The sequence below is a fragment of the Mauremys reevesii genome, linkage group 4, assembly GCF_016161935.1.
Source record: "Mauremys reevesii isolate NIE-2019 linkage group 4, ASM1616193v1, whole genome shotgun sequence".
Classification (NCBI taxonomy): Eukaryota; Metazoa; Chordata; order Testudines; family Geoemydidae; genus Mauremys; species Mauremys reevesii.
Window position 1 is genome coordinate 139,819,209 of NC_052626.1, and position 21,329 is coordinate 139,840,537.

At 43.2% G+C, this 21,329-nt stretch overlaps 1 protein-coding gene across 1 annotated transcript in view; it reads right to left on the reverse strand.

Annotated features, from left to right (window-relative positions):
* TRIM33 (tripartite motif containing 33) overlaps window positions 1-16,234 on the reverse strand; it is a 71,956-nt gene extending 55,722 nt beyond the window's left edge. Inside the window, 2 exon segments of the mRNA XM_039536668.1 lie at window positions 15,680-16,015; window positions 16,018-16,234. Of these exon segments, the coding sequence (XP_039392602.1) occupies window positions 15,680-16,015; window positions 16,018-16,096 (415 nt within the window). The 5' untranslated portion in view covers window positions 16,097-16,234.
* Between the last annotated feature and the right edge of the window lie 5,095 nt (window positions 16,235-21,329).

The window sequence follows — 21,329 nt, forward strand, 5'->3', positions numbered from 1 at the left end:
AAAAACGCTAGGGTTGTGGAGGACAGAGAGCACTCCACTGTTCCAACTGGCCGTCACGGGCGGTAAGAAGCAACTGAGGAGCGGACGGGCCGGCTGGGGTATATAACAGGCGCCATAGTGGCGCCACTCCAGGGGGCGCCCAGCCGGCCCGCCGGAGTTGCTAGGGTAAAAATGTTCCAGAGAGCCGTGCACGCACGGCGCGCACACCTAACTGGAATGGATAGGAGTAACATCTCGAAGAAGAACTGATACAAACACTTAGATGAGACCATATAAACCAACGCTGAACTCAGACTTCCCGGGGGTACCCAGGATTGTGAGGCACTTTGCCACCACATGCCCTTAGCTTGAGGAAGCCTGGTTTGTGGCTATCACCTTCGCTTCTCTGCTAGCATCTCCCTGTCCTGGGCACTCTGCTTTGTTTCCCCGTTTTCTAGCTCTCTCTGCTATTTCCAGCTTTTGGATCTCTATCTTGTCCAGTTCTAACTGCAGGACTGCCCCACTGGGATTTGTGCCAGGCTGTTTTCCTAAGCCGATGCCTCGCTCGACCACAGGCACTTTCAATGGATTAATCAGTTGTCCCTGATGTTTATGATATTCCATGAGTAGAGATTTCATCCCCTCTCCGGTTTCTCCTGTAGCTTCCAAGTCATGGTCTGCACACAGTTTTCCCCAACTGGGATCTTGTATGCTTAGCATGTCTCTGGCTTACCCATTCTGTCCTCGCCATTCTTCTATTTCCCTTACCCAAAATAAACTGAAATCTTTTTCTTTACCTGTTTCTAACCTTCTCACGTTTAAATCTTTTTGTATCTGCGCTATCTGGTATATAAGTGTGTGGAGCGTGATCCTTGGCTAACCAGCAAGGGTGTAGTTCCTGCCAACTATGCCACTGTGATACTTCCTGGGGTATACCCAGGGTTGTGAGGCACCTTGCTACCACCTGCCAGTAGCGTAAAGAAGCCTTGTTTGTGCCTGCCTGGGGTCAGCTCCCTAACCCTAGTGGCCATGGGTAACACAAGCACTCCCCTCAAGGCTTCACGGGCCCTGCTCTGCTGCTTCTTGATAGGTTAGCAATAAGAAAGAAGTAGTACTGGAAACAAAAGAGTGGTTACATATAAAATAAAAATCAGAACGTTCATTGCAGAACCTAGACTGAATTAACTAGACACTTGTGTCTGCTAAAGTAACGCATACCCAAAGTCCTTGAAGAACTTTACAGCCAGGCTTGGCTGTGAGCCTCTTCTCATGAGACAGACATGCAGTTAAGCTTGTCTCCTTCTAGGTCAGGTGTTGGCAACCTTTGACATGTGGCCCATAAGGATAATCCGCTGGCGGGCCATGAGACATTTTGCTTACATTGACCCTCCGCAGGCACGGCCCCCCGCAGCTCCCAGTGGCTGCGGTTTGCCATTCCCGGCAAATGGGAGCTGCAGGAAGGGGTGGCCAGCACCAGCCCACCCCTTACCACAGATTGGCCAGGAATAGCGAACCACGGCCACTGGGAGCAGCGGGGGGCCGTGCCTGCAGACGGTCAATGTAAACAAAATGTCTCACAGCCTGCCAGCAGATTACCCTGATGGCCGCGGGCCGAAGGTTGCCGACCCCTGTTCTGGATGAAGGACCTAGCCTGTTCCCTTGCCTCCCAAAATAAACAAGTCCCAGCCTTTGTTTTCATGCATAAAGGGGACACAGAAGGAGACAGACCTCTCCCCCACCCCCCTTTGTTTCTTCCTACAGATTCTCTCTTGTAGATTTTGCAACCTTTTGGCTAGCATCAGGCTCAGTATGCAAATAGGCCTCCATTGTGAGGCAGACAATATACAATTCACATATGACCAGACAGGGAGATAAGCGCCTGTTACCTCCTGCCTGAAAGGTACATGTCTGAGGCATGTCACCCAGAGGTCACTTCTGGGTGACCTGCCTTAACTCCCAGACCTTAAGAACACAATTTTCAATATAGATATATAAATTAAATATTATCTATACGTACATTTTACAGTGATTATGACAAGTAGGCTACTGGCTTTCAGTAAGACTTCACATCACCTTTTGGTGATCTATTAAGCATACATCTAACACGGGGGATCCCTACCCCCCTCCTGTACCCTCTGCCAGTTGGCACCCTGAGATCCCTAGGTCACACAAATATTACCTGTTCAAAATTTAATTACTTCTAGATGAGACTTCAATTTTTAGCTCCAATAAATGTTTAACAGCATAAAGAAAGTATCACAGAAACACTGGAAATTCAACTGGAAAGTATGCTTTGACAGTTCCCCTTTAAGGCTGCTGCCACTTAAAACAGCAGCACAATACTTTGTATTTCATTATTTTTATAGTGATTCAGCAAGTCAGAGTGCTATCTGATCCAACAGCAAACAGACTGCATATCAGTGCATCTTTGTAACAGAAAACTTCTGCCAAAGAGTACTTAAAATTCTAGACTAAAGGAAGAAAGCATTTCACAAAACTTCTCTATCCAACAGATTTTGTCCAATATAAAGAGTCACTACAGAAATAATTTCAGCTGCTCCTATTACACCAGTGCCAATGAAAAACACTGGAAAGGAGAAACAACTGGATGGCTTGAGTACTGTACCAAACGTTAGGAATCCCTTTACTCCTTGCGCTGACACAAACTTCCTTGAGGAACAGGGCAGGACTCTTTGCCTCTTTTTCATATGTAAAATATTGCTAACCTGACCTAATCAAATACTAAATATAGCATAACGACAGTACCAAAGGTATGTGGCATGTGTACAGCCTGCTTCAATGAAGTTTACTCTGATCAACCTTAGGGCTTCTATCTCAAACACCAGTGAAAATGTCATGGATGATGCCAGTTTCACACGGCTGCTGCTATTACTTGGGAAAGCAGCTCCAACGTCTGCTAAGGAATAGGTATAGCAGAGACCTACTCCCTTCCCTCTGACAGCAGCCAAGAGGCTCTGAAGATGTGAGAGCAGATAAAGCTCTAGCTGTTGAAAAGGCAAGAATGTGGGTAAGGAAGGAGGGGTGTTGGAACTTTAGATTTCAAACTCTGAGTCAGAATTTAATGTAAAAGATGGAGCACCTAAAAAAAGGGTCCAAAGACAGCACCCTGCTATAAATGTATTAGGTATTTGTACGGCAGCTCTTTACAGCAGTATCTGATTGCCTCACCACCTTTTATGTATTTATCCTCAACACCCAAGAGGCCGGGCAGGGCTACCATCCCCATTTTACAGATGAGCAACTGGGGCACAGAGTGATTGACTTGCCACGGTCACACAGGAAATCTGGTGGAGCAGTAACTTGAATCCAGCCTAGGTTCCAAGTCCTACGCTAATGCCCCACGCACTGAACCATCCTTCTTCAAAACCCCCACACACCTCACGCTCACTAACAGCAGCGAAGGCGGCACTTCCCATGAACTTCACTAGCGTGTTCCCCAATACTAGTCTCTTATATCTCACTTTGGATAGCAGGTGTCCCATCATGTTTACAGCTCCCTGATGGAAGGGCTTAAATTACAGAATTCAACATGAAGTTTAATGTTAATACGAAATACAATTGATTGCAGCTAATTAGCTGTTACCCCACAGAAATGGTGTCAGATCCTCTTTATGTTTCAAATTTCCATTCCTGAAACAAGATGAAGTAGAATGCAATAGCAGACTGGAGTTATAGTCACTTTAGACATGAACATGCATAAAGCAGACGGTACTGCAACAGCTAAAAACTCATGATGTGCAACAATTACAATTCACAAAAAAAAGCAGTATATTATGAATCTGAAACCAAAGTATGAGAAAGGAACCAAACAAGTAAATATATAACGGCTTATTTCCAGTAATAATGGCCTTTATAATTTTTCTTTTGTTGTTCTAAAAAGTAGCAGGGTAAAGTACACCACACGTTTACCAGCTCCAACTAGAGTACTATAGTCACTGCCTCATGTTAGCTAGAGTATTCAAGTAGGAGTATTTTCAACTACCTCTGCTGTTCCCTAGTAACTAACTACACACATCCATTATTCTCTTTCACCACATAAAAATTACACTTTCTTAGTATTAAAATCTAATCACCAGAAGCTTAACAAGCATAAATATAGTAGATGAGGAGAATCAAGAACATTTTCTTGTCTCTCACAGTCACCAGGACGAGTCTACTACAGAAGCTTCTTAAATCTTATTAGACAGTCCAACCTTTAAGCAGCCTTGCACAGAATATTCAGTGCCACAAGAGATGGACATGGCTTTGAAAGAGTTCTGAAAGAGTTCAGACCCATGGGTCAGTCTGACTCAGTCAACTGAAGAAAGAACTCCACTTTCCCACTGAATACATTTTCTGAATAATTTCTTGCAAAACTGGATCAAACTCAAAGACGGATGGACACTGCCATTAAGTGATGATTACATGAACTAGTGACATGTAGTGGAATTTCTTCCCAGTTTTCCCTCTTGACACAATTAGGGTCATAACAGAATTCAAAGTCAATTTTCCCCTAAAGAGGAGGAGCAACTCAAGTTGTTCCTCTAACTCAATTAAGGGAACTTATTTTTTTCTCCCATACAGCAGAGTCTAAGACCTGATGCCACATCTCCATCAAAAAACATTTAAATGACAGCTGGGAAAACCAGAGTTTGAGATCCTCCCTTTACCACAGCAGCAATAAGCCAAAGAGCATCACTTAACTGACATTTATTTCTAACCCATGATCACAGAAAGGAAGTGCCAAGGTCATTTAGTTTAAACACATTATTGTATGTAACACCTGTGGTGGAATTTACTTATTTAGGGCTAGTCTACACTGGCAACGCTTTAACGTGGCTTGTGTGGTCGCGGCGCAGCGCTGGAAGAGAGCTCTCCCAGCGCTCTAAAAAAACCCACCTCCACAAGGGGCGTAGCTACCACCACTGGTGCACTGTCTATACAGGCGCTTTACAGCGCTGAAACTTGCTGCGCTCAGGGGGGTGTTTTTTGACACCCCCGAGCGAGAAAGTTGCAGCACTGTAAATTGCCAGTGTAGACAAGGGGCTTGGCTACACTTGAGAGTTACAGCGCTGGTGGTGGCTTTACAGCACTGTAACTTACTCCCCATCCGCACTGGCAAGGCACATACAGCGCTGTATCTCCCTGGCTACAGTGCTGGCTGTACTCCACCTCGGCCTGGGGAATAACGACTATAGCGCTGCTGCAGCGCTGGGGTGCCAGTGTAAACAGTGCTTAATCTTACTACGCTGTAACTGACCTCCGGAAGCTTCCCATAATGCTTTTTAAGTAAAGATAACACTCTTTGTTTTGTTGTGAACTCGGGGCTCCCTGAGCTGCTTATCTAAAAACAAACAGCTCCTGTTTGCTCCAGCAGAGGCAGGGAGAGGGGATCCCCTAGTGTTTGCTTGAGGAGAAAAGCAGCCTGGAGTGGGGGAGGGGGGTCCATTTTGGAGCAGCTGCTTATCTGGTCTGAAGGCTATTTGCATTTAGTGAATGAGAGAGGGGTGGGGGAAGGGGTCGAAACTTTTAAAATGATTGAAGGTTGGTGCTGTGTATCTTCCAGTCCTTAGAACTTGCAAGGCAGGGAGCTGACACAGCGTCAGCTCCAAAAATCCACTCTCTGTCTCCCCCACGCTCCCTGTCACACTCCACCCCCCCTCTTTTGAAAAGCACATTGCAGCCACTTGAATGCTGGGATAGCTGCCCATAATGCACCACTCCCAACACCGCTGCAAATGCTGCAAATGTGGCCACACTGCAGCGCTGGTAGCTGTCAGTGTGGCCACACTGCAGCGCTTTCCCTACACAGCTGTATGAAGACAGCTTTAACTCCCAGCACTGTACAGCTGCAAGTGTAGCAAAACCCCTTAGGGTCTTAGTGGTTTTAGGAAGCAGGGGGAAAGGAGGTACGCAGGGGAAGAAGTTAGAAAGGAAAAATCCAGTCTTGCAGAGCAACACTTTGTTGCAACATGGAGAAAACACTTGGAACTGCGAGGGAGTTGAAATATTCCTTGGACCACAGAACATATACCTATACTCTGTAATTTACATGCAGCTCCACTTAAAACTTCATGACATATGTATCAAGTGTGTTCTTCTGTAAACTGACAAGGAATTTATTTAATCCAAGAAGAATTGACACTGATTTACATTCCTGAATACCACTAGCTGGAGCACTCAAAGGAAGCTAATCTGACCTCTTAAAAAGCAAAGAATGGTAAAGTGAGAGTACGCATATGGGGAAAGGGCAAGGAAAATGCTGCTGCCTTTTCCTGAATGTATTACTGTAGGCAAAATGATAGAGGACCCAAGACTGCAAGGCACTGTCACAAGTACTTTGCATTTCTGGACCTCCAGATATTTTACAAACAAAGCCTTAACATCTCAGTATGATCACACCTATTTCTTCTAAATAGAAGGTAAATTGAGGCAGGACAACAGGGTTAACATTTCCTTCTCTGTTAAAGATATTGTTTCTTTTTGTAAAATCACATGTGGTCAGGGCCGCCTTTGACATCTTGGCAGAAAGTTTATGTTCTCCAGCAGAACACATACCCTTCAGCATCGTGCTTAGGCACTGTTTCAGATGAGATCATAGCCAGAGATGGTATGGCCAGTCAGAAGAGAGAGCTTTGTACCTTTTATAAGGCTTATCCAGAATTCAAGCCTGGACTTCACTGCATAAAGATGCATTTTACTTGTATGTAGTAAGCACATTTCTTATTTTATTGAATAATGTGGCTTATTTATGTAACCTATTCTTTGTAATTATTTACATATACATACAAGCCAAAAGTTAAAATGAACAACATTTCTTCGTATGTTTCTTCATTGTTGTACTTTACAAAAAAACCCAACCCAGAATGGAAAAATGAAAAAAAGAAAAACAAATGAGATCACACATTTTGGAAGAGATCTATTCTCAGGACTGACTGACTTAATATAGCAAATATCCAAGAACATTCACTTTAGAGAAGTGGCTTAGAATTTTTCACTGATACATAGGAGATGCCACATTAGTTAACACTGGCCTAAAGAGCTACAGCTGTGTATCCAAAGGCCCCCCATTTTAAGCTTCTATTTTCAGCCAGCAAATTTACCCTTTGAAATATCCTATGCTTGTTCTCAACCCAAAGATGAATTTTTCATCACAATATTTAAAGAAAATCCTTTCAGCTGTTTACTTTTTTATAAGCATGATAAAAATAGTGTTGTTACACGCTTCAGGAAATATTTTCAAACATTTGTGTTCTCTAATAACTCAAACTTCCGTTTTAAAGTTGAAACTTGGCATACACGTAGCCCTCTGAAGAATGAGTATTTTGCCAAGTTTGATATATTGGTTGAGATAGCCAAAATGAGTAAGTAGTTTTGCACATGTATAATATGTCATCATTTCCCTTGCCGGCTACAAGGCTCATCAAATGCACATATCTGATAGCCACACATCAAAATACCTGTGCTAATTGAATTGATGAGACATTCAGATAAACCCACACAGGTCACTAGAATGTCACACCATCAGCCTGACATCTAAACAAAATATAAGTAATTTCAAATTCTACACCTAAATGTCTCCGGCAATATTCATGGTATTGCACTTTATCTTTTAAAAAAAAGGTTTATCTTCCTTTGTAGCTGTTTGAAAGACCTGCACAAAAGCGAAACAGTGATATTGCACTAGATCCAAGAAAGCCCAGTTGAGGCTGGGACCCAAATGGGAAATAGCAAAACTGACTAGGCACAAAGTGCTATCAAATACATAAAGTAAACTGAGAGGGAGAAAAAAAAAACATCAGTTATATTATCAGAAGTTCCCAAAGTGTCATCAATAAATAGCTGGCTGACTGGTCAGTGGTGTTGGCCGCTCCCCCTGATTTCCAGTTGCCAAATTCATTAAAAGACACTTAGAATTTCATGTTTCTTTCTCATATCACTTTTTTATGTAAGCAGTTGCCACAAGGATGTTATGTGATCGTGAACAGGAAAAGCTGTTGTCCGCAAAACAATCAGTGCAATGACTGGTGGCTCACAAGACACTTACTTATTAAAAAGTATGGGAATCGGTAACTTATAGTAATCTTAGACATTATTTGCAACACAGGTTAAAAATAATCAGATTCATGTATGAAAATGTATTAAATTGAAAGAGCTCAGAAATTTGTATTTCACTAGTATAAGAAATCATACAAAACCTAAAAGAAAGGATTTCATTGAAAATTTTTTAGAATTAAACCTCCACTGAAGTTTAGCCAACATTGCACACACCACCTTCCTAATCATGCACAAGAAAGAAAGTGAGGGTATGTCTACACTGCAGCTGGGAGCCTAGGAGACAGACATGCTAGCTCTGCTCAAGCTAGCACCTTAAAAATTGCAGCGTGCATGTTGCGGCAAGGGCGCTGGTATGGACTAGCCACCCAAATATGATTCTAGGGCAGGGGTAGGCAACCTGCGGCACGCGAGCTGATTTTCAGTGGCAGTCACGCTGCCCGGGTCCTGGCCATCAGTCTGGGGGGCTCTGCATTTTAAATGAAGCTTCTTAAACATTTTAAAAAACTTATTTACTTTACATACAACAATTGCTTAGTTCTATATTATAGACTTATAGAAAGAGACCATCTAAAACGTTAAAATGTATTACTGGCACACGAAACCTTAAATTAGAGTGAATAAATGAAGACTTGGCACACTACTTCTGAAAGGTTGCCGACCCCTGTTCTAGAAGGTCAGGCAGGTTTACACTCAGGTGGCTTGCCTGTGCCACCAGGTCCACACTGCTATTTTTAGTGCTCTAGTTCAGGAAGAGCTAGATCGGCTGTCTACCCAGGCAGACTTTGAGAGAACAGCCGTTGTGTCAGTGTCTGAGCTAAATTAAATGCAAATAAACTGAGTAAACTAATTTATAACCATTTCTGCAGTTTCAATAGTCTGTTATTTAACAGAAGTTTTTACTTTGAGTCTCACTTTACTGAATGCATGATGCTTACATACAAGCTGACAACAGTTCATTGTATTTGAGTGTCACATCACATACATAACTATGCTAGCTTGACATGTGCAGTCAGTTTGTCTTCCTTTTAAACAAAAGGATATTGCACACATTTCTTAGATGTCCATCACGGTGATATAAATGCCCTAAATGCAAAAGTCTATGAAATGTTATGAATGGAACTGTGTACACAAGAGACAAGAAATTAAAAGTAACAGTTCTTAGAGCAATTATAATTTAGCCATGTTGCAAATTACAGCATTCACCACAAGAAGTGTTAATGCATCTGATTACATACACACTTCCATTTAACCCAGTGTCTATGTTTTCCTAAAGTTTTCAGAAAACGTCACCTTGTGGGCTCACTGGCTAAGATTTCAGTAGCCTAATGAAGTCCTGACCCTTTGTGGTGTTCATAAGGGGCTGGGAGAACTGCCCATTCTGCATACTGGGATAATCTTCTGAACAGATTGCAAATACCTCACAAACAGTGAAATTCTCAGAACAACCTATCTTCTCAGGGAGAGAAGAAAATCATGGGTAAAAAAAAAAGGGGGGGGGGGATTCCTCAAGTGCTAAGAGAGCTCTCCTTTCCTGAAATTTTAAGCTTTAATTTGAAAAAAAGTTTCTATTTTTCCACATTTAAAATATCACTGTCAAAATGTAAACAAGCAGTTGTGCAGATGACCAGTAACCCAGCCTTGCACGAAACTGCCTCCATCTGGACAGTAAAAACAACTACAGGAACTCAACCATCACCCAATGAGGCACTGAAGTGCTGACATTAAAAACAAGTATCTTTTTCGTTCATTTTTGTTCTAGATTTGGAAACCCAACATTTTATCATTTAAATATCTTCAACTCATTATCAACTGTGAAATATATTAAACCCCAAAGTATTTCACTCAGAATTAGGCATCACTTGAAGGACAAAGTTAAGCATGCTTCAAAGTACTCCTTTCTTTAATAGAGAAGGTGCATGTTTGGGTCATTGTTTTACCATCTAGATAATAAAATGGAACTCCCATATTAGTCATTTTCAGAAATACTGTAAGAGCGCCATTTTCATGTATTTGTTTATACTCCAGGGTACAGTAAAACCAGACATTCTCCCTCATGCCCCGTGGCCAATTTGTGAAGTTATGGGCCTATATCCTACTTAATGTTTAAAACTTCAGATCCTTTAAGGAATCTAAGGAGCGAAAAATGAGATTAACAAACTAGCAACAGTAACAGGACAAATTTACCAGAAAAGAAAAAATGTCACTCTACCCCACTTGTCCCAAGGAAAGATATATAACCAATAGTTTTCACTAGCCCTTAAGAATCTTTTAGCTTAGGTGGGCAAAATCTTGTAAACATCATCTAAGCACAATGTAAATTAAGATACATGTAAAATAAACACAATGGAGCATGTAATCTGAAAGTGGTATCCTGCAGTTGCACAAGATGCTTCAGGTGTAGCAGTGGGCATGGCTAACTATCAAGACTGACAGGGAAAGTAGTTGCTCATGGCAAGCTAACAGGCCATATGGATTGCAGAATAATATATAAAAGAAAAGGAGCTTCTGCAAAGGTAGTTTACATGGCCCATGATTGCACCACACACTGCTCAGCAATGCTGTAGCTGCCTCTGGTGCAAGAATGTTCTATTCCCACAAATGCCATGATTTTCTTGCCATCTAGCTAGTTCCATCTGTAGTATGTAGGAATGTGTGTCCACTGAACACCAGAATTGTTCAAATATCTATAGCCCTCTGGTTCCTAGGGAACCTGCTGGGCTGATGGAAGTTTGACCATGCAATGCTGTACACTGTCCTCCACAGCTTCCAACAGGGCTGTATACACCTCTTCTTCAATATAACGCTGTCCTCGGGAGCCAAAAAAATCTTACCGTGTTATAGGTGAAACCACATTATATTGAACTTGCTTTGATCCACCAGAGTGCGCAGCCCCACCCCACTCCACCCGAGCACTGCTTTACCGCGTTATATCCGAATTTGTGTTATATCATGTCACGTTATATCTGGGTAGATATAGGTGTACTTCCTTGCCCATGCAGTTGATGCATTTTTCAGAGCCATCCATGGGCATCAATTTAGATACCCTTAACCAGATGAACCCACAGTTCTGAATGTTTGCACATGTCAATTTACACATCAGTTAGGTGTCTAAGTTGTCCCATCAAATAGGTAAGGTGCCTTTTACATCAGCACAGAATATGGCCTAGTGTTCTTTAAGAGAACTTTACTGGAATTTGTTTTCCATCCTTAATTTAATTATTTTCTGCAGAAGTTACTCTTTACTAATTCTCTATACTTGGACACTTGTTTATCTGAACATGCCATTATTAGATAAAGCATGCAAAATTTGGCTTGATAATCTATGTCCTTTAGTAGAGTACAACCTATACAGCATGCAAGATTTAGAATCTGGCCTCAGCAAAACGCCAGATGTGTCAGAGTCCTTCTATGAGTCTAAATAAGATTTAATGAACCTTCATTTTAAGATGGACCTTCTGATACCATTTGCTCAGGCTCTACTCTTTTCCTGTACCCCCCCAAAGATATCAAATTCAAGTTGTGCACTCTGAAAGAGCACACAGCACAGAATGCACAAATTTAGCCCTCACGCATTCACATAACCATATGGGACAGATGTATAGGCAGTGTCAAGAACAGGCAAGGTTAAGGTGGACCAGCAGGCAAACAAAGGGCGAACTACTGTATTCATTGGTTTATACTGTAGTTGAGAGCCTCTGATCCTTTCCAGCCTACTGTACACCTTTCAGGAGTCTGAGTTTCACCTCACTTAAAAACTACTTGCTTACAAAATCAGACAAAAATGTCACAGCACATTACTGAAAACTTGCTTGTTTTCTCATTTTTACCATACAATTATAAAATAAATCAACTGGAATATAAATATTGTACTTACATTTCAGTGTACAGTAGTATATAGAGCAGTATAAACAAGTCATTGTCTGTATGAAATTTTAGTTTGTACTAACTTTGCTAGTGCTTTTTATGTAGCCTGTTGTAAAACTAGACAAGTATCTAGATGAGTTGATGTACCCCCAGGGATACCCCGGGTTGAGAGCTACTACTTTTTAGATCATATGTATGTAGCTGGAGCTCTGCATCTCAGTGCGTATTACATACCATGTGCACACCATATACAAATATCTAATGATGTTTCTAATCTAAAATTCTTCAAACATGCTCAAAGCACTCATTCTTATTGAAGACAAAGGCCAAACCAAGTTTTATTAAAAAGAAGCAGCTTGAGTTGTGAACACAAATGTCTGAAAAGTTTCAGTGATGAAAAGAATGACAACATTTTAGGGCTGTCGATTAATTGCAGTTAATGCGATTTAACTCAAAAATATTAACGGATTAAAATTAACTGTGATTAATCACACTTTAAACAGAATACCAATTAAAACTTACTAAATATTTAGTATGTTTTTCTACATTTTTAAATATATTGATTTCTATTACAACACAGAATATAAAGTGTACAGTGTTCACTTCATATTATTTTTAATTACAGATATTTTTATCATTTTTACAGTGCAAAGATAGTATTTTTCAATTCACCTCATACAAGTATTGTAGTGAAATCTCTATTGTGAAAGTGTAACTTACAAATGTAGATTTTTTTGTTAAGTAACTGCACTCAAAAACAAAACAATGTAAAACTTTAGAGCCTACAAATCCACTCAGTCCTACTTCTTGTTCAGTCAATTACTAAGCCAAACAAGTTTATTTACATTTACGAAAGATACTGCTGCCTGATTCTTATTTACAATGTCACCCGAAAGTGAGAATAGGCGTCCACGTGGCACTTTTGTAGCTGGCGTTGCAAGGTATTTACGTGCCACAGAAATGCTAAACATTCATGTGCCCCTTTATGCTTCGACCACCATTCCAGAAGACATTTTGATGCTGATGATGCTTGTTTTAAAAATATGTTAATTAAATTTGTGACTGAATTCCCTGGGGGAGAATTGTATGTCTCCTGCTCTGTTTTGCCCGCATTCTGCCATATATTTCATGTTACAGCAGTCTCAGATGATGACCCACCACATTCGTTTTAAGAACACTTTCACAGCAGATTTGACAAAATGCAAAGAAGGTACCAATGTGAGATTTCTAAAAATAGCTACAGCACTTGACTCAAGGTTTAAGAATCTGAAGTGCAGTCCAAAATCTGAGAGGGAGGAGGTGTGGTGCATGCTTTCAGAAGTCTTAAAAGCGCAACACTCAGATGCACAAACTACAGAACCTGAACCACCAAAAAAGAAAATCAACCTTCTGCTGGTGGCCTCTGCCTTAGATGATGAAAATGAACATGTGTTGGTCTGCACTGCTTTTCATTATTATTGAGCAGAACCTATCATCTGGAAGGACATGTGGCCTCTGGAATGGTGGCTGAAGCATGAAGGGATATATGAATCTTTAGCACATTTGGCATGTAAATATCTTGTGATACCAGCTACAATCATGGAATATCAGGGTTGGAAGGGACCTCAGGAGGTATCTAGTCCAACCAGCTGCTCAAAGCAGGACCAATCCCCAGCCAGATTTGTGCCCCAGATCCCTAAATGGCCCCCTCAAGGACTGAACTCACAACCCTGGGTTTAGCAGGCCAATGATAAAACCACTGAGCTATCCCTCCCCTCCCACCCCACAATAGTGCCATGCAAATGCCTGTTCTCACTTTCAGGTGACATTGTAAACAAGAAGCAAGCAGCATTATCTCCCGCAAATTGTAACCAAACTTGTTTCTCTGAGCCATTGGCTGAAGTAGGACTTAGTGGACTTTTAGGCTCTGAAGTTTTATGTTGTTTTATTTTTGAATGCAGATTTTTTTGTACACAATTCTATATTTGTAAATTTAACTTTCATGATAAAGGAACTGCACTACAGTATTTGTATTAGGTGAAACAAAAACAAAAGTAATAGTATTTTTCTACAGTGCAAATATTTATAATCAAAAATAAAGTGAGCAATGCACACTTTGTATTCTGTTTTTTAATTTAAAATCAATATATTTTAAAATGTAGAAAAACATCCAAAATGGTATTCTATTACTGTTTAACAGCACAGTTAATCATGATTAATTTTTTTAACCAGTTAATCATGATTAATTTTTTTAACCGCTTGACAGCCCTACATCATTTCTTATTGTTGAATACTGATGAAAATAAATAGCGTTTTACAAAAAGTTGCATTAGCTTTCATTTAAATGAGCACTTTTTAAACAGTTGTAAAACTGGAAGAGGGGCCCTTTCATGAACATGTCCCCAAGATAGTGTTCCTTATAACCAAACCAAAGTAACTATTTGTAGAAACTGCTTTTAAAATGGTAATTTAAATATCTAAAAACCTGAAAGTTTCAAAACATAAGCTAACTTTCAGTTTTAATCAAGTTTAGAAATAAATCCCATTGTGTATCCCAATTTTAATTGGGCATGGAAATATTATACCAATGGACATATTATCTCTAACAAGCATATGCAGATTCTTCTAGAAAGAAACCAAATAGTAATTAGGATTCAAATGAAGTTAAGTTCTCCAAATTGCTGTTTGGCATTCACAATATAACTACCAGAGACAAAATTATTTGAGAAGACTAGCCAATAAAGTTTTCAGTGTCTGTTTAACTACAAGGCCAAGATTGTCATCTTCCAGGGACATACAGTACGAGTGTCATATGTACTATCACATAGGTCATTCAAAAAAGGGGTACAGATAAGGAAACAACCACCATACGTATTACATGAGTTTTGCCATCCTCATTCCATCTAACTGTGCCAAAATGGATGACAACATAAAGATGCAGTTTTAGCACGTCTGTGAATGAACAGGTTGGCAAACTAAAGGTAGCCCAAAATACACACTTAATCGTTCCCAAACCAAACATAAAATTACCATAAAATTAGGATTGCATATTACAGCATTTTCTTTAAATGATGGAACCAACAAACTACATCCAAACAACAGCATAAGGGTGCATAGATTTTACTTCTTAACCTACCCCCCTACTTGCGAACAAAGCCTGTTCCAAACTGAACTAAATTAAGACAAAACTGAAAAAAACCAAGCTCCATGAAGCTCTCTAGGTTTCTTAAACGAGTCTATTTTTCAAGACTATGAGTGGGTAGTTCTCAACAGAGCTGTAGCTAATAAGCCCCCAAAGGCTCACATGACGGATTCGGGATTCTCCCTCTGTTCAGAGAGGCTCAGCCTTACCTCCCCTGCCACCAAGTTCAGGGCCCAGCAGCCGCACCGAGGGCCCGGGGAAGGCAGGCAGCCCGCCCGCCCTGGGCGCTTTGCTGGAAGGGATTCGGGCTGCGCACCAGGCGTGTGCTGTGTGTTTCCCAGAGAGCGGAACAATCCGGACTCCAAGGAGGCGGAGCGGGGACAAGCTGCCAGCCCCAAGCCGGGGTGCTAAGCATGTAAACACGCCGCAGGGGAGGGATCTCCGGGCAGCTCGCACCCCGGCCCATCCCCCCGCCCAGCCCGGGGGTTCCCGGGCAAGTAGCGAACAGCGCGTCTAGAGCCAACCCCCGACCTGCGCCGCCTGCTGTGGACAAGGGCGGGGAGCAGGCCCCCCACGGCCCCGGCCCCCGGAGCGCCGGGCGAGGCGCCGCCCGAGCCGCTCCCTGCCCCGCGGGCCGGCGGGCGGGCCCGGCCTCACCTTGCTGGACGTCGCCGTTGGCGCCGCCCGGCACGGGCACGCTGAGCTGGCGCTCGGGCTCGGGCAGGCAGCGGCGGCAGAAGGAGTGCAGGCAGGGCAGCAGCTTGGGCTCGGCCTCCCGCCGGCTCTGCAGGCTCTGCGCGCACACGGCGCAGGTGTCCAGCAGCGACAGCGGGCCCGGCGCGGCCGCCGGCAGGGGGGGCACCGGGCTGGGGCCGGGGCCCGGGCCCGCCGCGGCCTCCGCCTCCGCCGGGCCCTTCTCGGCCGCCGCGCCGGGGCTCTCGCGCTCCTCGGGCGGGGCGACGGCGGGCGCGGGCGGGGCGGAGCCGGAGGGGACGTGGCCGCGGGCTCCTGGCCGCCGCCGTCCGGGCCGGGCTCCGCGGCCCCCTCCCCGCCGCCTCCTTTGTTTTCCGCCATGTTTCCTCCTTTGAACCCGACTCCCCGCTCCGCGCACGCACAGCTCCGCGCCTGCGCCCGCACGCCCCGCGTCACCAGGCTCCCGCACACGCTGCGTGCTCGTGCCCGGTAGGTACGCGGCAGGCAGCGCAGGGACGGAGCTGGGCACGGGCCCGAGCGAGGCGCGCACCCGGCACGCCGCGGCTAGAGACCGCGGGCAAGGTGGAGCGCGCGGCCGACACGCCGCTTCAAGGGAACGCGCACGGCCTGCCCAGCGCGCACGCGACTTCGGAGGGAGCGCGTACGGCATGGCCCAGGGGAGCGGCGGCGCGTGCGCATAGTGTTCCTCCCTGGCCGGAGCAGGGAAGCGTCGTGAAGCCGCTTCGCTCTTCGGCTCAGCATCAGCAGCGGGGCACGGAAAAGGGCGGGACAATGAGGGGCGGGGCTTCCTTTCCTCGTCCAGGCTCCACGCTTCAGCTCGACGCCCGACTGGCTGAGCCATAGGCTCCCTTAGGAGCTGCAGCCAATCAGCTTCCCGGGATGGACGTGGTCTGCCTGGCCATGGCAGCCAACTGCCATTGCAGAGAACGTGATGGACAGCGGCACTGCCCACTCATGGCCCACAGGAGGCGGGTTTCTCCCCCCTTCAGCAAGGCCAGGGTCCAGCCAGGAGAGGGTGGGTAGTGCCCAGGCCCGGCTGCCCACCCAGCCTGCCGTCAGCTAGGCCTGTCCAGGGGCACCATTAGAGGTGGTTTCGCTGTCCGTGACCACAGCACCACGCTCGCCACAGCACCACGCACAGAAACCAAGCCCAATGCCCAGCATCCCACTGTCATCTTACACATTGAATTGCCTGGCCAGTAGGTCACCCACATAGTGCCCCTGCCCATGGTGGCCCATATAGTTCATAACAGTGTGACAAATCCTTACTAGTTGCTACAATAGCTGAACGGGAGGCAGGTGGTGCTAGGGTTTTGAGGGTTCAAACGCTCCTGCTCACTTGTGATAGGATGTTTAAAAAAATACATATATAAAAATTAAATGTAAAGATCCCACAGGAATTATTGGAATGAATTTATATGCACCATTGTTTTCAAAAGTGAAGGTAGATGTTCTGTTTAAAGAAAAAAAAAGGTGGCTACATGTTTAGCGTTTCATTTTGGTTAATGGAGGCGGCCCCTTTATGAACAGGATTTGGTTCTATATTTGAGGTTGAATCAACATGTGGGAGATAGTGCTTGCGTAAAGTCCAAAAAGGATTTTGAAAAAATGAGCTGAAGCCAAACCCCAGACCATGCAGTAACCAAAAAGAGAAGAGCTTGACCCCTGCCTCATGAACCAGCAGTTGAGAAGAGTGGTAAAATTTAAAAGTTGCCTCTTGTTCACTTTTTTTTAAATTATAGGTAAGGTCATTCTATTTGGGTCTTTCAGTTACAAAGTGAGTAAGAGTGTGGGCTAACTACAGGCCAAGTCATGTAGTGGTTTGTCTATCCTATAAGCCCAGATAAACTTGGCAGAGAATAGAAAAACAATACTTCCTCTTAAGCAGTTTCTCGTACTTATTCATCTCTCCCCCATATTGGGCTTGAAACCTAAAAGGTCTCATTTTGTAGAGAATGATAAATAGTGTGAATTACCATGGGTCAATTTGACCAGCTCCTTATTTCTTATAAATTACCTCATCTGAGACATTACCTGTTCATAGATTACAACATAATTTTTCATTTGGGTTTTATTGTTAATAATTTTGTGTCAAAGAAACCATAATAATTGTCTTTTTCCTGGCTCAAGCTGTATTTTGTTATACGCCTAGCTTATTTGCTCATTTGATTAAAATACTGCTAACTGTTACTAACACCCCCTATTGTCTGTGGTGAATGAATAAATACTAATTGGTTAAGAATAAGCAACAGACCTGCTTTTAAGATTATTTTTGTAACTCAGATAGTAATTTACTGCATGAGCACAGCATTGAAATAGTGGGTCTTGGTCCCTCATCACTAATCCAAGTGATAAGACTTAAAAATTAGTCTAGAATAAATAAATCAATCAAAACTGTTAAATTTAGGACCAACACTGTAGCTCGCTACTCAGTTCCTTCCTGGTTGTATCACAGTTTTCACATACCCTACCAAGTGTTTCATGTTCTCCATCAGCTGTCAGACTTTTGTTTTCCCTGCTGACTGGTTCAGATAAAGTTTTGCATAACTTCCTAAAAGTGGGTGCAGTTGTACTGGCCCCCTTGCCAGCAGTCTGAGGCTTCATAAATATTCATATTTGAACAGATTTGGTGACAGGTTGCTTTGCTGTTCACTTTTAAATAAAGTATATAGTCATTTCATTACATAATATCTTTCTGCTGCACATGAATATCATACAGAAGACAAAATTAAACCATAAGACATACAAAATTAGACACAATGCAGTTCTGTCTTCATATCACCATACAGACATTGTTTGGAACAAGCAATTACAAAGTGTAATGGGGCTATATTGCTTGTTCCAAACAACATTCATTAACTCACACACACCAGTAACGCTAGCTCTGATTCCTGACAAGTTCCCAAAACAGATTTTTCATCCAGACCCATCCCTTCAGTATCTCAGAACATGGATGCTGGCTGGTTAACCACAGTGGAAAGAAGCTGCTCTGCTGATATTTTCAACATTCTAATTCAAAGCAGAAAAGACTCCACAAGACTAACAGTAGGTACAGGACTAATTCATGTGTATCTTCCAGTCCTAGAATCCCCCTCCTGCCTGAGATCTCAATGTGGTTTCAGCTAGCTTGATGGGTTCCCTCTGAGTGCTTGGTGGTATGCTCGCTAAACTTCCTTTTAATAGAGATAGTGATTGCCACTAAAAAGACTATCAGCCCAAATGTTAGGGAAAAATGCAGGCACTTGTGGCAGACCCACCATACACTGTCTTCCACAGGACCCCAACAAGAATTTTTACCTAACGTGATCTCTGACTTCATCTAAACCAGATGACCCACCTTATCTGTGTTCTTTCCTAAAATCACATACCGAACAAGGGGAGGCCAGGCTAGGCTTTATACCTTAGATGTACTCAGAACTCTTTCCACTTACCTTGTATTGCTTTTGCTACTGCAGATAGGGTTAAGAGTCAAGCTACATCATCCCAAAGGCTTTCAAAATGGGTCTCTGATTGGATTACTATGTTACAAGCTTGCGTTAGGGCTAATTTAGTTGACATGAGTAGGCCCAAGTTAAGACAAGCCCGAACAAGTTGCTGCAGAACAAGCCCAAACAAGTAATTGCTGACACCACTAGCTATTGTGGACGTTTATAGTAACTATGGGAAGAGAAAAATTAAACTAACTATTGTAGGTGTGTTTATAGTAAACCAAGTAGGCAGGAACGCAATGAACTGGTAAGTTTACCTTAACCAATCTGCAAAGTGATTGGTCCTTACATGCAAAAAGTATAGCTATAAGTAGCTAGGAAAGATGTATATAAACTGTGTAATGTGACATGAATTGGGATTACGGCTCATCCTGTACCTAAACTCCCAGCGCCTTCATCTGGCGAGCCTGGGCAAAAAGCTGTTAAGTGCCTAATAAAGTAACCTGAATGATGAGCTGGAGCTGAACTGAGGTTTTGGATACTAGATAACTGGATGAAGTCTTCTTCCAGAACTGGACCAGGTGTTCTGGATAAGCCACATGGAAAGGTCTCAGAGGGAATCCCAACACTAGCTAGTTTAGAAACCTACCCATCAGGTCAGGGTAGAGCCCATTTGACTAGAGCACAGGCAGCATCTGTGGTTTCTTTGAAAGGTGTTTCTATCTTTGAAATCTGTAGGTTACCTACTTGGGGATCAGTACATGCATTTACAAAACACTTGAAGCTTTCCAGTTGGATGCCCATTTTGGCAAAGCTGTCTTACAATCACCGGTTTTGTAGATTCTGAGCACCCACCTCCTCTACATCAAGTCCCTGTTTGTTAGTCACCGACATGGAAGAAAGGATACCTACTCTGTAACAACTGAGGTTCTTCAAGATGCATTGTCAATATGTAATCCATAATCCAGCCTCCTTTCCCACTACTAAGGAGTCTGATAACTCCTGGATTCTGTATTGGCAAAGGAACTGAGGGATGGCTGGTCCTACTTCACCCTTTATGCCCTTGGGGGTGGGGAATGAGGGCAATCAAGGCACAGGTGTGGCTCCAAGAGACAACGCTGAGATCAGAAACTTTTGGCAGCGCACATGACAGCCAGGAGTGGAATACATATGGACAAGGTAAGAAACTTATTTTTGAGACTTATTTTCAAAAAGGGATAGAGAATAAGACGGAGAATATCTTATCGCCCTTATATAAATCCATGGTACGCCCACATCTTGAATATTGCATACAGATGTGGTCTCCTCATCTCCAAAAAGATATAGTGGCATTAGAAAAGGTTCAGAAAAGGGCAACTAAAATTATTAAGAAGTTATTTACTTGTTCCCATAATATAAGAGCTAGGGGCCACCAAATTAAATTAACGGGCAGCAGGTTTAAAACAAAATGAAGTTCTTCTTCACACGGTGCACAGTCAACCTGTGGAACTCCTTGCCTGAGGAGGTTGTGAAGGCTAAGACTATAACAGGGATTAAAAGCCAACTAGATAAATTCATGGAGGTTAAATCTATTAGTGGCTATTAGCCAGGATAGGTAAGGAACGGTGTCCCTAGCCTGTTGTCAGAGGGTGGAGATGGATGGCAGGTTCACTTCCTCTGGGACACCTGGCATTGGTCACTGTCGGTAGACAGGATACTGGGCTGGATGGACCTTTGGTCTGACCGAACATGGCCATTCTTATGTTCTTATGAGAGACTTCTCTGCTTCTCATGAGAGTCACAGCATCACTGGCAACACATTACATACATTTCTCTGAGCAAATCAACTGGGGCTTGCAATGGGTGAAGATCCCAAAACGATGCGTCTCAGAGCAAAAACTTACCAAGCTGCCAGATGTGATTTGGGGAAATTTCCTCCCCTCCTATTCAAATGACCACGGTTCCATGGAAGTGTGGTGGGGCTATTAAAGAGGGCTCCCTATACTTTTACACTGACAATCACCTACTTCTCCACTGAGCAGCCAAAGCAGCAAAGTGCCCTGTTGATTAACACAAATGACATAAAGACTGCATTAAAGAATGCTTAAGTTTGGATTTAAGATATGTTCACACTGAGGTGCCAACCTTCCTTTGCACTCCCTCACCCCAGCATACTGAAGGACCCT